Consider the following 12,205-nt stretch of genomic DNA (forward strand, 5'->3'; position numbering starts at 1 on the left):
CAGGCTGTCATAGCAACGCTGGATGAACACGAGCAGACAACGAGAAGAACTCTATACCTCGGTGATTGCAGGGGTCCCGGATTCAGATTTGATTGAATGTTTTTATGTCTTTTTCATAATATTTTTTCTTCTAATGCAGTGAAGCTTAAACTCACAGTTGCTTTGGTATGTTTCTTTTTGATGCCAGATAAATATCTACATTTTATATAGGTATACAGGCTTAAACAGATAAAGAGCTAGATTCCTTTTCGGATCAGAGAACAGCAGAAACTCAGTTTCTTTTCCAGTATTTGTTTAAAAAGAAAAAAAAAAGAAGCTCCCAACAGGAAATGCACATTTAAAACCCAACGCAGTGAAATAAAGAGAAAGAAAAAAAAATCTGGACACATTTTTACAAAGAGCCTTTTTCTGATTTCCTTATAAAACATTTCCCAACCACCCTTTCTACATATTCACCCTTTGCCTTAAGCAGGGCTTACAAGCACAATGTCTTCACATCAGTTGTACAGTTTGACCCCAAATCCAAACCGCCAATCCTGTTCAGTGCATTAAGAGAGAAGCATACTAACACAACCTCCTCCCTCTCTCAGACCCCCCCCCCCTCCCCTTCAACCCCCGAACCCACACACACCCTAAAAAATCTAAATAAAATAATCTTCTCTGCAAAAGAAAACAAAAAACAAGAACAAATATATATGTATAGTATTTACAACATGTTATATTATACATGATGCTGTACAAAGCACACGCGCGCGCGCACACAGACGCACACACACACACACACACGCACAAATGCCCACACACGCCCACATACGCACGCACACTACCCACGCACTCACGTTTCAAATAAACAATCCAACTACCTGTACATGTGTCTTCGCACCCGAATGCGAGGCTACGAGAGCGAGGTATTGACGTGTATGGCTTGACAGGAGGAGAGATCGTTTCGTGTTTCAGTTGCGACTGAAAACTGCACGTTTAGTACGGGAAAGATTCATATTCAGAGTGTTACCGACGTACCGACGCTGTGTCATGATGTCCTCCCTGCTCGATGAGCGCGGGTGAAGACGTGCACGACCGCACGTACAGTACAAACACACGCACACGTTAAAGCACTATTTACCTAGAGCTCATTAAATGCCAAACAGGGTCATCGCAGCCACTCTGCAAACACACACACACACACACACACACATACACACATACACACGCACACACACACACACTACAGTGTTTTTTGGTCCTGTTGGGGATCTCCCAATCACGTTGTCATAGTCAAACTACCAGTATAAGACCATTGAAACCCTCCAAACCAGTGTGGTTTACAGTAAGTCTCTGCTTACCATTCAGTCTCTTTGTTTCAGAAAGCCAAGTCTGACACACTCCCTCCATAGCATATCCAAGCGACTGTACTCCAAAGTGCTCATGTCCTTGGTTCCTGCTCTTTTGTTGCAGTAATCTTGTCGCAGTGACGAGGAACTCTGTCATTTCAGCCAAAAGGAAGGCTGTCGACTCTCGTTGCAGCGAGAGGCCTAGAGTCCAAGAGGTTAAATCCGACATGGATCAGACTTTTCCCCCCAGAACAAACTGGGCTCCTATAAGTGCCAGTACTGTCGGGCTTTATCCAGTGGGCTAGCTCCTTCTCTTACAAGGGACAGATCCATACGCAGAGTCAAAACTCTTTGTCTTGGTTTCCCTCTGTCCCCAGCTCCGTTCTGACGGACTGTCCTGGAAGCAGTCATCTCCAGAGTTCAGGTTCAATATTTGGATCCCTCACCCTCCGCCGGTGGTGCTTAGGATACAATGGCCATGCCGTCTGCGTTGGTCAGCTGGCCCGTGGTCGGTTCGTAGCTTCCGGCCAGGTAGAACAGGTCGTTTGCCGCGCCGCCGGCCTTACATTCACGCTTCAGGTGATCGTACTCAGCCCTGCTGACCACCTGGCAGCGATGGGAGATTGTCTGCACGTCATTCTCGTCCTCGTGGCTCGACTGGTACAGGGCATTCTGGGAGAGAGACGGGAAGAACGGTTGAGGAATCAGCAAGATAATATATTTGACCATCAAAATGTTGCTTTCAGAAGAAGTGGTTACACTTCCCGCACATGCCTCCTTTCATGTCTTTTAGCTGTGGGGTTTCTCATGAGGAGGTTTGAGTTTTTGCAAGTGGAGATCTTTTTGTGTTTGCTCAGCGTGGTGGATGTTGCTGATCATGCTAACTACTCAGGTCTTTTTCTATTTATTCCAAACAAACCACTATTGTTCTTGCAAGAAATGCAAAACACATGACTTCCTTTGCAGCACAGACATTTTTCCTGGGGAAAAAAAGCGCCTTATGCTGAGTATTTAGATGTGGAAATGGTAACAGTTTCATGAAATAAGTGGGTGTTCAACCATTCATATCAGATGGGAACAGGGAACAAAAAGCAAAGGGGTGATATACTTATATGAAAATGTCACGCACTGTTACTTTGACCATTCTCAATTTAGAAATTCTACTTGCACTCCCTGGCCTTTACCTTGCCGTCGCGGTGTCGCTTCCCCAGGCGAGTCTCCTCCGGGTGGTAAAACCACTTGACCCTGACCACCATGCTGGAGCTCCATGACTCCCAGAGGCTCTCCACTCTGCCCACGTAGGGCAGCTGGGGCCGGCCAGGTGACAGGAACACAGCACAGTCCCCGACACGCACCGTCTCCTTGCCCCTCACGATGGCCTTGTAGAAAAGCTTGCGGGCTTTACCCTTCAGACCTCTCCTCTGTCGCCGAAAGAGAGTAAAAATAACGCTCAGTCAATTTATTCAGTGCGGAGGGTTTATTTCAGCACCGGCCTCATTTCAGAAATCAATTTATCTAGTTTGTTTAGCTAAACCGAGTCTCCCAACGTATGGAAAGATTCAATATGTCTTTCAAAGCCAAGAAACACCTATCACGACACACTGATCCTATTGAGTTACAGGAGTAGGTGTTCTGGCACATCAATAAGTCACTCTCAACCCAATAAAGGCAATGCTATTGAAACTCGTGGAGACGTTACTATCACAGTAACTGTAACCTCGGTAACACACCCACACTTCTGCTCCGTCTTTTCATTTTCAGCACATCTCAGTCGACACATGTGCAGTCGTGGTTACGAAGCAGACAACGGCAGAGTGGAAGCTGGTTTGTGTTCCGTGATCTCAGGATCGAGACTAAATAATCAGGATAATAGATTCAGAGAGTAAGCCTCGTAGTGTTTACGATGTGTACAAAGACTGAGGCGGCATAAGCACCGCAAAGAGAAATGATATTTGATCAACGCATCTGCAGTATGTCATCAAAGGTTTGATGCAGCAGAAACTGCCACAACAGTCAGTAACCTACTTAAGATGCGACGTGAGGTTGGTTACTGATACCCAAGAGTTTTGAAACCATATAACCAAGATAATAACGTGTGATTATGAGAAAACACTGTCTGATTAAATCAGGATTACAGTGAAATGGAAAAGAAAAAATACAACTCACTCTTCCAGAGCATCTTGTAAAAAGAACGTATCAAGGTGTCCTACCTGTGTGGGGTTGCCGGACCATTTCCACAGCTGGCGTCCAGGCAGAAGGGGAGCCATATTAGGCAGCGGCTCCGGTGAGGACATCCGTTGCCTCTTAGCTGTTGCCGGGTCCTTGGATGCAGCTTTGGGCTGCTGGCTCACAGGACTGCTCTGCCTCTGATGGTGGCTGCTCGAAGTTCTGTCTTTCCTCTTCAGCTGTTTCTTAGCTGTGCTACTGTTACCCGCCATACTTCCTTTCGACGTGAACTCCTTCCTGTCGTCTGTTCTGTCAGTCCTCACCTTTGACCCCGAGACGGCCATGCTGTCTTTGGCCACATAGCCGTGTGCCGGGGCTGACGCGGAAGGAGAGGAGCCGGAGTTGGCGGGGTCAGGGCTCAGGAGGTCGGAGGTCATGTTCTGCCTGTGCTTGTGTTTGTCCTGCTGGAGCAGTGCGCGGCGCAGCAGGACAGAGGAGGACTCTTCATCCGAGGAGTAGGAGGAGTCGTTGTCTGACGAGCAGAGGGACGAGGAGGAGATGGAGGCGGAGGAGGAGGAGGAGGAGGAAGAGGAGGAGAAGCAGGCAGAAAGACGGGAGAGAAAGCGGCTACCACGGTGGGAAGGGTCCGCCGCACTACTTCGAGGGGCTTCAGCATCCTGACCGTCATCCTCATCATCCTCATCCAGCTCAGAGTAAGAGCTGGGGCCGTCACTCGGGTAGTCCAGACTGTAATCGCCACCTTGGACTCCAAGACCTGCTGACAGACGATCCTTTCTAAGAGGTGGGGAACCCTTTACAATAGGTTCAAAACGGGTTCCAGTGCCATCTCTTTCCCCTGCTCCCTTCTTGCCATCCTTCACCATCAGGGCAGGGTGGGTGTATGGCGGCGGGGCTCCAGCGGAGGAGAGACTCTTGTCTCCTTTTCCTCCACTTCCACCGAGTCGAAGCAGGGCCTTGCCATTTTTTGTTTTAGGGGAGGTTACTCCTTCGTGGTCGAGCTTCACCAGGAACTGTTTCCTGTCGCGTTCGCTCACTGGCTTCTTGCTTCCAGCTACCGTTGCCATGGTGACAGCTGAGGAGCAAACAGCGGACGAGGAGTCCCTGAGTCCTGTGGAAGTTACTGTGGCAACCGGTCGCCCCGCTCCAGAGCATCCGCCACTTCTGAAGGTAGAGTAGCTGTTGGCAATGCTGCTGAATGAGTCGCTTTCAAAAGGGGAGCCAAAGATGCCCTTGATAGGCATCGGGGGTGCGAGGAGGTGGGAGGTGGGTCGATGAAAAAGCCCCAAGTCTTGCTCCTGTACCCTCCTCTGGGTCTTCCGAGACGTCCCGTTGAAGAGGAAGAAGTCAACAGGCGGCCTCTTCCTGGGAGTTGACCAGTTCAACAAGGAAGTGTGGCCTTTGGTTAAAGTGTCTGTTACTGATGTTGGTGTGCTGGCCGTCTGAGGCACCGAGAGGACTTTCTTCGGCCTGCCAACTGAAAAAGGAGACGGCAACAGAGTGGAGTTATAATCAATATGAACTGGCAGGTCGTCAGAGCAGACTGAGATAATTGTGAAACTGAGAGCTTTGAAGAAACTTAATATCTTTATCTCCTAGATCTGCGGCTATCCAGCTAGGTTTCGACATGTCTATTACTCAAACCACAACAAACCTGGTAAACGTGTCTCTCCCTCCAGCTTTAATGTCACCTGGAGTTTGTGATGAGTTACAAGTGCAGTATGTTGCTTAACAACAAAACAATGACAACTCGTAAAAGCATGATAAATGTGGTCATATAGAGGTTAATTGAAAGGCAGCGAACAAGGAATTGTAATAAATACGAGTCTTATATACTCTCCTGTGACACGGAGGCATCTGACAAGCGGCTGACAGTTGGAAGTCTAAATGAGGGTTTGCTTGGGGGATTTTTACAATGGCCTGAAGGACTATGTGTCTGTGAACGCATTAACTAGTTAGACTAGTACATCTCACACAACATAAATAAGAGCTTGGGTCTCTGAGTGCATTCCTCAGACTGTGTCTTTCTTTCACATATTAAACTAATGCTGTGTTATAGCTGATTAAACATTCTTTAAAACCTGTATGGGTTTGTTGAAGGAGTGACAACATATTCAATTAAAAGAAAGAGGATATGTGGTGCCGACCAAAGTGCTGCATATGTTCCCTTCTCCCTCACCTGGTCTTTTCTCTTGGGGCCTCCCTGCAGCCTCCTCATTGGATGGTTTCTCTGTGGGCGTGTCTTTCCTCTCCTGGGTGGAGCTTTGTCTCCTGCGGTGCCCAGGTGAGATCAGCAGAGCTGGAGAGGGTTCCGCACCTGACAGAGAAGAATTGTCAAATGGCGGCTGTCAAATGAGGGTCTTTTATTCTACGTTTCTGTCATTCCACCCTTCTTTCATACTCACAGCAGATTTGGTATCCTGGAGGCAGAAGCCTGATGTTTGCGAGGGAGATCCTACCCCTGTCTCCATCATCAAACTCCACCATCACACTGCCCTCCTTCTCTTCCTCACCTGGACCTCCTAAAGCACAACACAAAGGACGGGGGATATGAGTTGCTGGGAACATACCGGCGTGTTTATGCGGAGTGGGGTTGGAGGTGTTTTTCACTCACCTCGATGGACGTATCCGGGGTAAAGACAGCGAGAGCGCTCGCTCCAGTACGCACACACTCGCGTCCCTGCAGTCAGGATGGCCTCGCTCTGGGGCCGCACGTCTAACACCTGGAAGAAAATCACAAAATTATCTGTAAAATGCGTGTGGAGTTTTAGTAAAAACTACCCAACACTGCACAACTAGCCCCAAAACGGTCTTCTAATAAATGCAATAGAGACTGAAACTCACAGCTTCCTGCAGTAGTTGCTCCAGCGAGTAGATCCGGGGGCGGTTCCCTCGTTCTCCTTCGATGACAACACTGAATCTAAGAGGAACATTCGTATTAATTCCTCAAGAACCAAACTTTTTTTAAATTTTTTTATTTCTTAGTTTCAATTTAAGCGCAATTTCCACTGTCTTTTTCCAAAAGGTTTTCGTCATGAGTGCTCAGTTTAGTTTTTTTCACTGGCAGCTGTGTTGGCTGCCACTGCTGTGTGTGTTGGCTTTGTAGGAGTCTCGCCTTCTTGTTTGTCAAGATTCACACAGCTGTCAGGCATTTAACTAGAGCTCAGCTAAGTTTCAACTCTTTTGTAAATCAGAGAAGGCTCTTGTTGCTATATGTCTTTTTAGCACTTAACTCCAGGGTTGCCCCCAGGATATCGTAAAGCTGAGGTGGTTATCCACCCAGATCTTGATGCTTCGCCTATTGGGATCAATAGGTGACGGAATAAACAATAGTCATATGCGGCAGTTGCTGTGTGTGAAATAATCACTTGGCTCTTTCCTTTGAAAGCTTTGGTATGAAAGTTATGCATTTGTTTGCCAAATGGTGTGTCTCTGTGGTGAGGCAGCAGGGAAGAAGGGCCTCACATGTCAGGCAGGTCCAGAGTTTGGACACAGGCAGCGTACAGCAGCTCGTCCTCCTTGGAGATCAAGATCTTCAGGCCGTCCACCAACATCTCTTTACTCAGCACACAGTTTGGCAGCGCTGCGGTGGCGAGGGCGTGGTAGAAAGATGGATGGAGAAGATAACGGTGTGAGATATGCATCATTTGTGAGTGTGTTGTATAACTGCTATGTGAAGTGAAAGGGAGGGACAAAAAGGCAGAGAAAGAAGTGTGTATGCACGTGTGAAAAGGATCCAACATGCTTTTTAAATTAAGCATGCGTGTGTGCAATTATATACGATGTGTTGCTGTTTATGCCTACCAGGGATTCTGCATGGCATGTTGGGAGGGAGGTGGATCAACTTTATTTCCTCCTCCTCTTCCCCTTCATCTTCCCCCTCCTCCTCCTCCTCCTCCTCTTCTTGCCCCTCCTCCTCCTCCTCCTCCTCCTCGCCCTCAGAGAAGCTGCTTTCCTCATCCAAATGAAAGCCATCGTCGGCTGCAAAGCTCTGCAGGAGCCGGCTCACTGCATGGCCCTTGGCCTGGACAGGAAACAGGATATGACATCAGTGGACCGAAAGCAGGATATGATAACACTTCATTATATGCCCATATTTGTCTCCAGTAAACACGATCTGCAGGTGACATCAGTCTGATGTGGCTGAAAGGGTGAATCCGTCAGTGAAAAGCAACCGCAGGCGGCAGTGTCTCTCGTAATGTGATACTTCAATAAAGCCTGGAGGATGTTCTTTTGCTCACTTAAACAGTCAGAGGTCTCAGTCAGTAATAACTGCAGCTATTGAACTTCAGTGTATTGCTCAAGGACACTTCAGCAGGGTGGACGCCTACTAATAAAAAAACTTGAACCCTAATTTACATTCTCAGTGTCAAACACACACACACACACACACACACACACACACACAATCACAAAAAACAGATAGTATCCATCTCCAGACCGGTTTAGGCTAGTCTATCCAAAGATGACTGATGACTGACGGGTTTCTGCTTGTATTTAGGCTTTCTAAAGCAAAAACACATATAACGCTAAGAGAGATCGCGTGAGTGTGTGTGCGTGTGCGTGTGCGTGTGTGTATGCGCATGGGTTGTCTCTTGATGTTTTCCACATCAGGACATATATTTTAGTGAAGTTTCGTCACCAGAGGGCATGGGGGATTATTATTTCTAGTGCTGGTGTGTGTGTGCGGGTGAAGGGTTATGGGCAATCATTATGTTTATACCTCACTGTTTGGTTAGGAGTTATGTGTTTTTGGACATTCCCTCACAATGAGTCAAAGGCTGAAGCCACCCCGGGGCGTCTCCCATTAAAATAAATGTGGGTGTCTCGCTGATGGCTACCTGCTCGAATACAACGGCCCAGTGATGCTTTAGCACAGCATGCAAACACAAACATAACAATAGTTAAAAAAGTGACTGATTTACAGATGATGGAATCCTCTTCCTGTAAGCGGCTTCTGTCATCTGTAATCTACAGGATTTTAAAAATGTGCTGCCAGGGTGCGGCTCGCTTCAACGAGGAAGGAGTGAACCTGACGTGAGAGCTTGTCTCCTCGCTTCTCTGCCTTTATTCGCATGCATCAGAAGGCCAAAGGGAGTGAACTTCTCTGAGTCATCTTTCTTCCTTTATTCACATTTTCCCATAACTAATTTCAAGAGTAATGTGATTACAGTCCTTACAACTAATTTATTGTGATTCTCATTCTTTCCATCACACCTTTCCCTTCTCATACCAGAAATCTCCCCCTTAAATGGATGTTGAACTTTGAGCATTTCATTGTCTAGCTTCCTGCTCTTGATATCAACTCCAAATATTGTACATTTTCATGTTTAGCTCCAATTTGTAGTACTTTTAAAATGCATGTTTGTATAACCTAAACTATGTCATTTACACAGAAGTGCACGATGCATATGCCAGTTTTGAGGGTGTAGATGTGACGAAGTGTCATAAATGACTGCTGTCAGGGAGTAATCTACTTGTTGAATAGCTGTCACTGGCAAAAGTAAAATATTGCTATTACACTGTAAGGTTAAAAGTCACCACCCAAAACTAGTCATCACCTTTCCCAGAATTCCCTGTCCCGATGAGCTCTTCCTCACGGCTTCCTTGCTGGCCCTGTTTACTTCCGTCACAGATCCTTGGTTCCCCTGGCCGTCCCCAAAGCTGCAGCCCACTGTCGACACACCCCAGCTGGGCAGAGATGCTCTTTTGGTCCCTTGGTGGACCGGATGTCCCCTTTCTGTGTTGGCGAGGCACGGCCTTCTGGGAATTCTCCTCTGATCTGCACGGGACACGCTCCTTATGCCTGGGGGGGGGCAGGGGGGGGGGGGGGGGGGGGGGGGGGGGGGGGGGGGGGGGGGGCAGGGGGAAGATACGTCATAAAAATTAATGCTGGCAGATAAATTGCAAAAATTTCGATAAAGTCGGATATCTTATAAAGTGTGAGGTTAGGAATGTAGGTTTTCTTGGTCTTTGAGGCCACATAACAGTTATCGGACACAACTCTCAGAGCATATTAAATTGTTCTAGGTGATTTAATGAAGAAAGACTTGCTTGGCCAATCAATATCACTAATATGACAATGCTACTTCCTTCTAATTTAGATTAGATATGATCCGAAAACACTTCATATTTAACAACAAACCATCCATAATACTACCGGTACATAAAAAAAGTTAATACTGTTTCTGGTTGAGTGAAGTCAACCTCATTAATTTGTTAAATGACTGTACATTTCTCTAAAACCTAAGAAATCTTGTTACTCTTCATTTCAAGTGAAAAGCTGAAAGTCACAGGGGGACAGCAGCATGCATAAAGACATGTGTAAAGGTCTCACTGGGAGGCCCTGGTCTCTTACTCCTGGCTTTCTGGTTTGCTTGGAGCATCGAGGACTGCGATGAAAAAGGCACAATCCCAGCAGGGTTTGCAGGAGCTTCTTTAGAGGATGAGCTAATCTTGATGTCACCGGCTCCATCTTCGCTGCCGCCGCCATCGTCATAGTCCTCCTCCTCTTCCTCCTCCTCTTCCTCTTCCTCTTCCTCTTCCTCCTCCTCCTCTTCCTCTTCCTCCTCCTCCTCCTCTTCCTCGTCGTCCTCCTCTGTGGAATCACAACATCAATACGATCAGTCAGAAGGCTTTGAGTGATCTACATGTAAACACTCTTAACTAAAGGCTGGGACTCGCCTGATGAGGAGTATTGACAGCCAGCTTTCAATATTCCTCTCGCGTCTACAGGTCACGTGCGCGTGGCCGAACGTACGTCGCCGTGAATACGAACGTTAGATGGGCAGAACAGAGAAATGTGGACGTTGATTGACTTTTGTCGGAGGGCTTTTTTCGGTGGGCCGTTTTATCACAATAACTGCAAGCCGCACAATAACTAACAGCGCAGTGGTGGGAAGCAAATGTTGACACCGTGCACAAAGTCGGACAGAAACACAGACGGTTATTGGCAGCTGTGTGCCGCTGACTTGGGGGGGGTGGGGGTGGGGGGGTCGGGTGTCGACACATCTCTGACACACTTGTCACTTCCACGGCGCTCTCGTCAACACTTTGCCTCTCTCACACACACACACACACAGACACACTCACACACGCAAACTCGCTCTCGGATTGGAGCGTTCTCCTGAAGTTTTGCAAGTTTCATATGAGACCGTGCTCTCCTGTGAGGTGCTCATTTTCAAGTCAGGAGGAATGTGATTGTCTTTCCTCCACTCAAACCTTTCGCGAGGCTGGCGAGGTGAAGAAGAGAGAGGGAAGACCGGGGTGTGAGATTCTGAACAGGGCCTGAGTGGGCTCACGTTACCGCGTGGCGTTGAGGGCAGCGGTGGCTGCGTTGCATGCCTGTGGCAAGTCGTTAACGGTTTTAACGGTGTGACAGACGAGCTGGGATGTGAGAGGAGGGCCCCCTGTTGACGGCAGACATCTCACTTCTCAGGCACTTCATGTGTGCGCACACACACACACACACACAGACACACACACACGCACACACAATGTCTGGTTGATGTTCTGTGAGCCATCAGCCAAATCAGCGCTGCCTGCCTCATATGTGTCATAGCCTGTGAACTCTGCTGGTTGGCGGGCGGACACACCAGACTACAGACTTATTTGGGTCCTGTATTATAACTCACCGCCCTCTGAGCTCTCGCTGTCACTCCTCTCTTCCCTAACGTCGTGTTTCTCAGAGGTCCTGCTGTCCTTGGGGTGAGCTCTGTTTGAGTTGACGGCCATCAGCCCTTTGGGCTTTCGACCCCTCTTCCTCTTCACAGTCTGACCGGTTGCCCAGTCCAGCTGCAGGTCTGATGGATCAACAGCAAGAGAGGGAGTTAGCTTTTAGGGGGCCACTTAAAGGACAACAAGTGTCTGCATGTACAGTATATGCTACCTCTGTGCTCACCTTTTCTTCCTTGTCTGCAGTGACTGTTGGAGGCCCCTTCCTCACCAGGGGCCCGTCTGCAGTGCAGCATGTCTGCTGACGGTGCACCGCGACTGGCCACAGCCTTCTGTTTCAGCTGGGTCACCCGCCTGGCCAGCCTGGAGCTCAGGGCGCTGGGCCGAGCTTTCATCTGTAGACAGGGAGCGGAAAAGCAAATTATTGACTCATTTCTTTTCGCTAATTGACATATCCAGCAAAAAAAAGGAAAAAAAGAACAGTTGTGGTTGTCAGAGTGGATGAACCAGGAGCAGAGGGAGACCAACCTGTGCAATGCTGATGCTGTTGAAACCATGATTGGAATAATTGTTCCTGGCTTTTTCCTCCAGTAAATCCAGCCCCTCTCTGGAAAACATAAGAACACAGCAAATGAGAATTTATCATACGTAAAACAGATCACAGAATCAAACTGGTCGCACATTTCTTCCCCTTTCAAGAATGATTTTCTTTGCATCTTTACTCTGCTCGCCTCCCTCACTGCCTCATAACTTTGATGAGGTGAGAGCCCCTGCCGACCGTCGGCACAGTTTAACGGCAAACACAGAAATATTCAGCGGCCGCGCGAATATGAAACTCTGCTGAATCACCACATGAAAGGATACGACTGATCTAATGTGTGGAGAGTGTGGAGAAGAGACAGAGAGAGAGAGAGACAGTGGAGGAGGAGAATAGTTGAGGGGGAAGGGAAAGAGACATGAAGAGAGAGAGAGAGATGAAGCAGTCTCGGGGGAGTCTGTCCGTTGACCGGAGCTTC

General features: G+C 48.0%; 1 protein-coding gene across 3 annotated transcripts in view; it reads right to left on the minus strand.

The window, feature by feature from the left end:
• Nucleotides 1-739: 739 nt before the first annotated feature.
• bahcc1b (BAH domain and coiled-coil containing 1b) overlaps nt 740-12,205 on the minus strand; it is a 53,038-nt gene continuing 41,572 nt past the window's right edge. For all 3 annotated transcript variants that reach the window (XM_034557883.1, XM_034557884.1, XM_034557881.1), the window contains exons 15-28: nt 11,718-11,796; nt 11,416-11,584; nt 11,150-11,317; nt 9,874-10,113; nt 9,077-9,321; nt 7,320-7,539; nt 6,981-7,098; nt 6,360-6,435; nt 6,130-6,238; nt 5,921-6,037; nt 5,695-5,832; nt 3,542-4,992; nt 2,516-2,752; nt 740-2,003 (exon numbers count right to left, since the gene is read on the minus strand). In XM_034557883.1, the coding sequence (XP_034413774.1) occupies nt 1,794-2,003; nt 2,516-2,752; nt 3,542-4,992; nt 5,695-5,832; nt 5,921-6,037; nt 6,130-6,238; nt 6,360-6,435; nt 6,981-7,098; nt 7,320-7,539; nt 9,077-9,321; nt 9,874-10,113; nt 11,150-11,317; nt 11,416-11,584; nt 11,718-11,796 (3,577 nt within the window). In that variant the 3' untranslated portion in view covers nt 740-1,793. The remainder of the gene's footprint in view (nt 2,004-2,515; nt 2,753-3,541; nt 4,993-5,694; nt 5,833-5,920; nt 6,038-6,129; nt 6,239-6,359; nt 6,436-6,980; nt 7,099-7,319; nt 7,540-9,076; nt 9,322-9,873; nt 10,114-11,149; nt 11,318-11,415; nt 11,585-11,717; nt 11,797-12,205) is intronic.

The sequence above is a fragment of the Cyclopterus lumpus genome, chromosome 19, assembly GCF_009769545.1.
Source record: "Cyclopterus lumpus isolate fCycLum1 chromosome 19, fCycLum1.pri, whole genome shotgun sequence".
Lineage (NCBI taxonomy): Eukaryota > Metazoa > Chordata > Actinopteri > Perciformes > Cyclopteridae > Cyclopterus > Cyclopterus lumpus.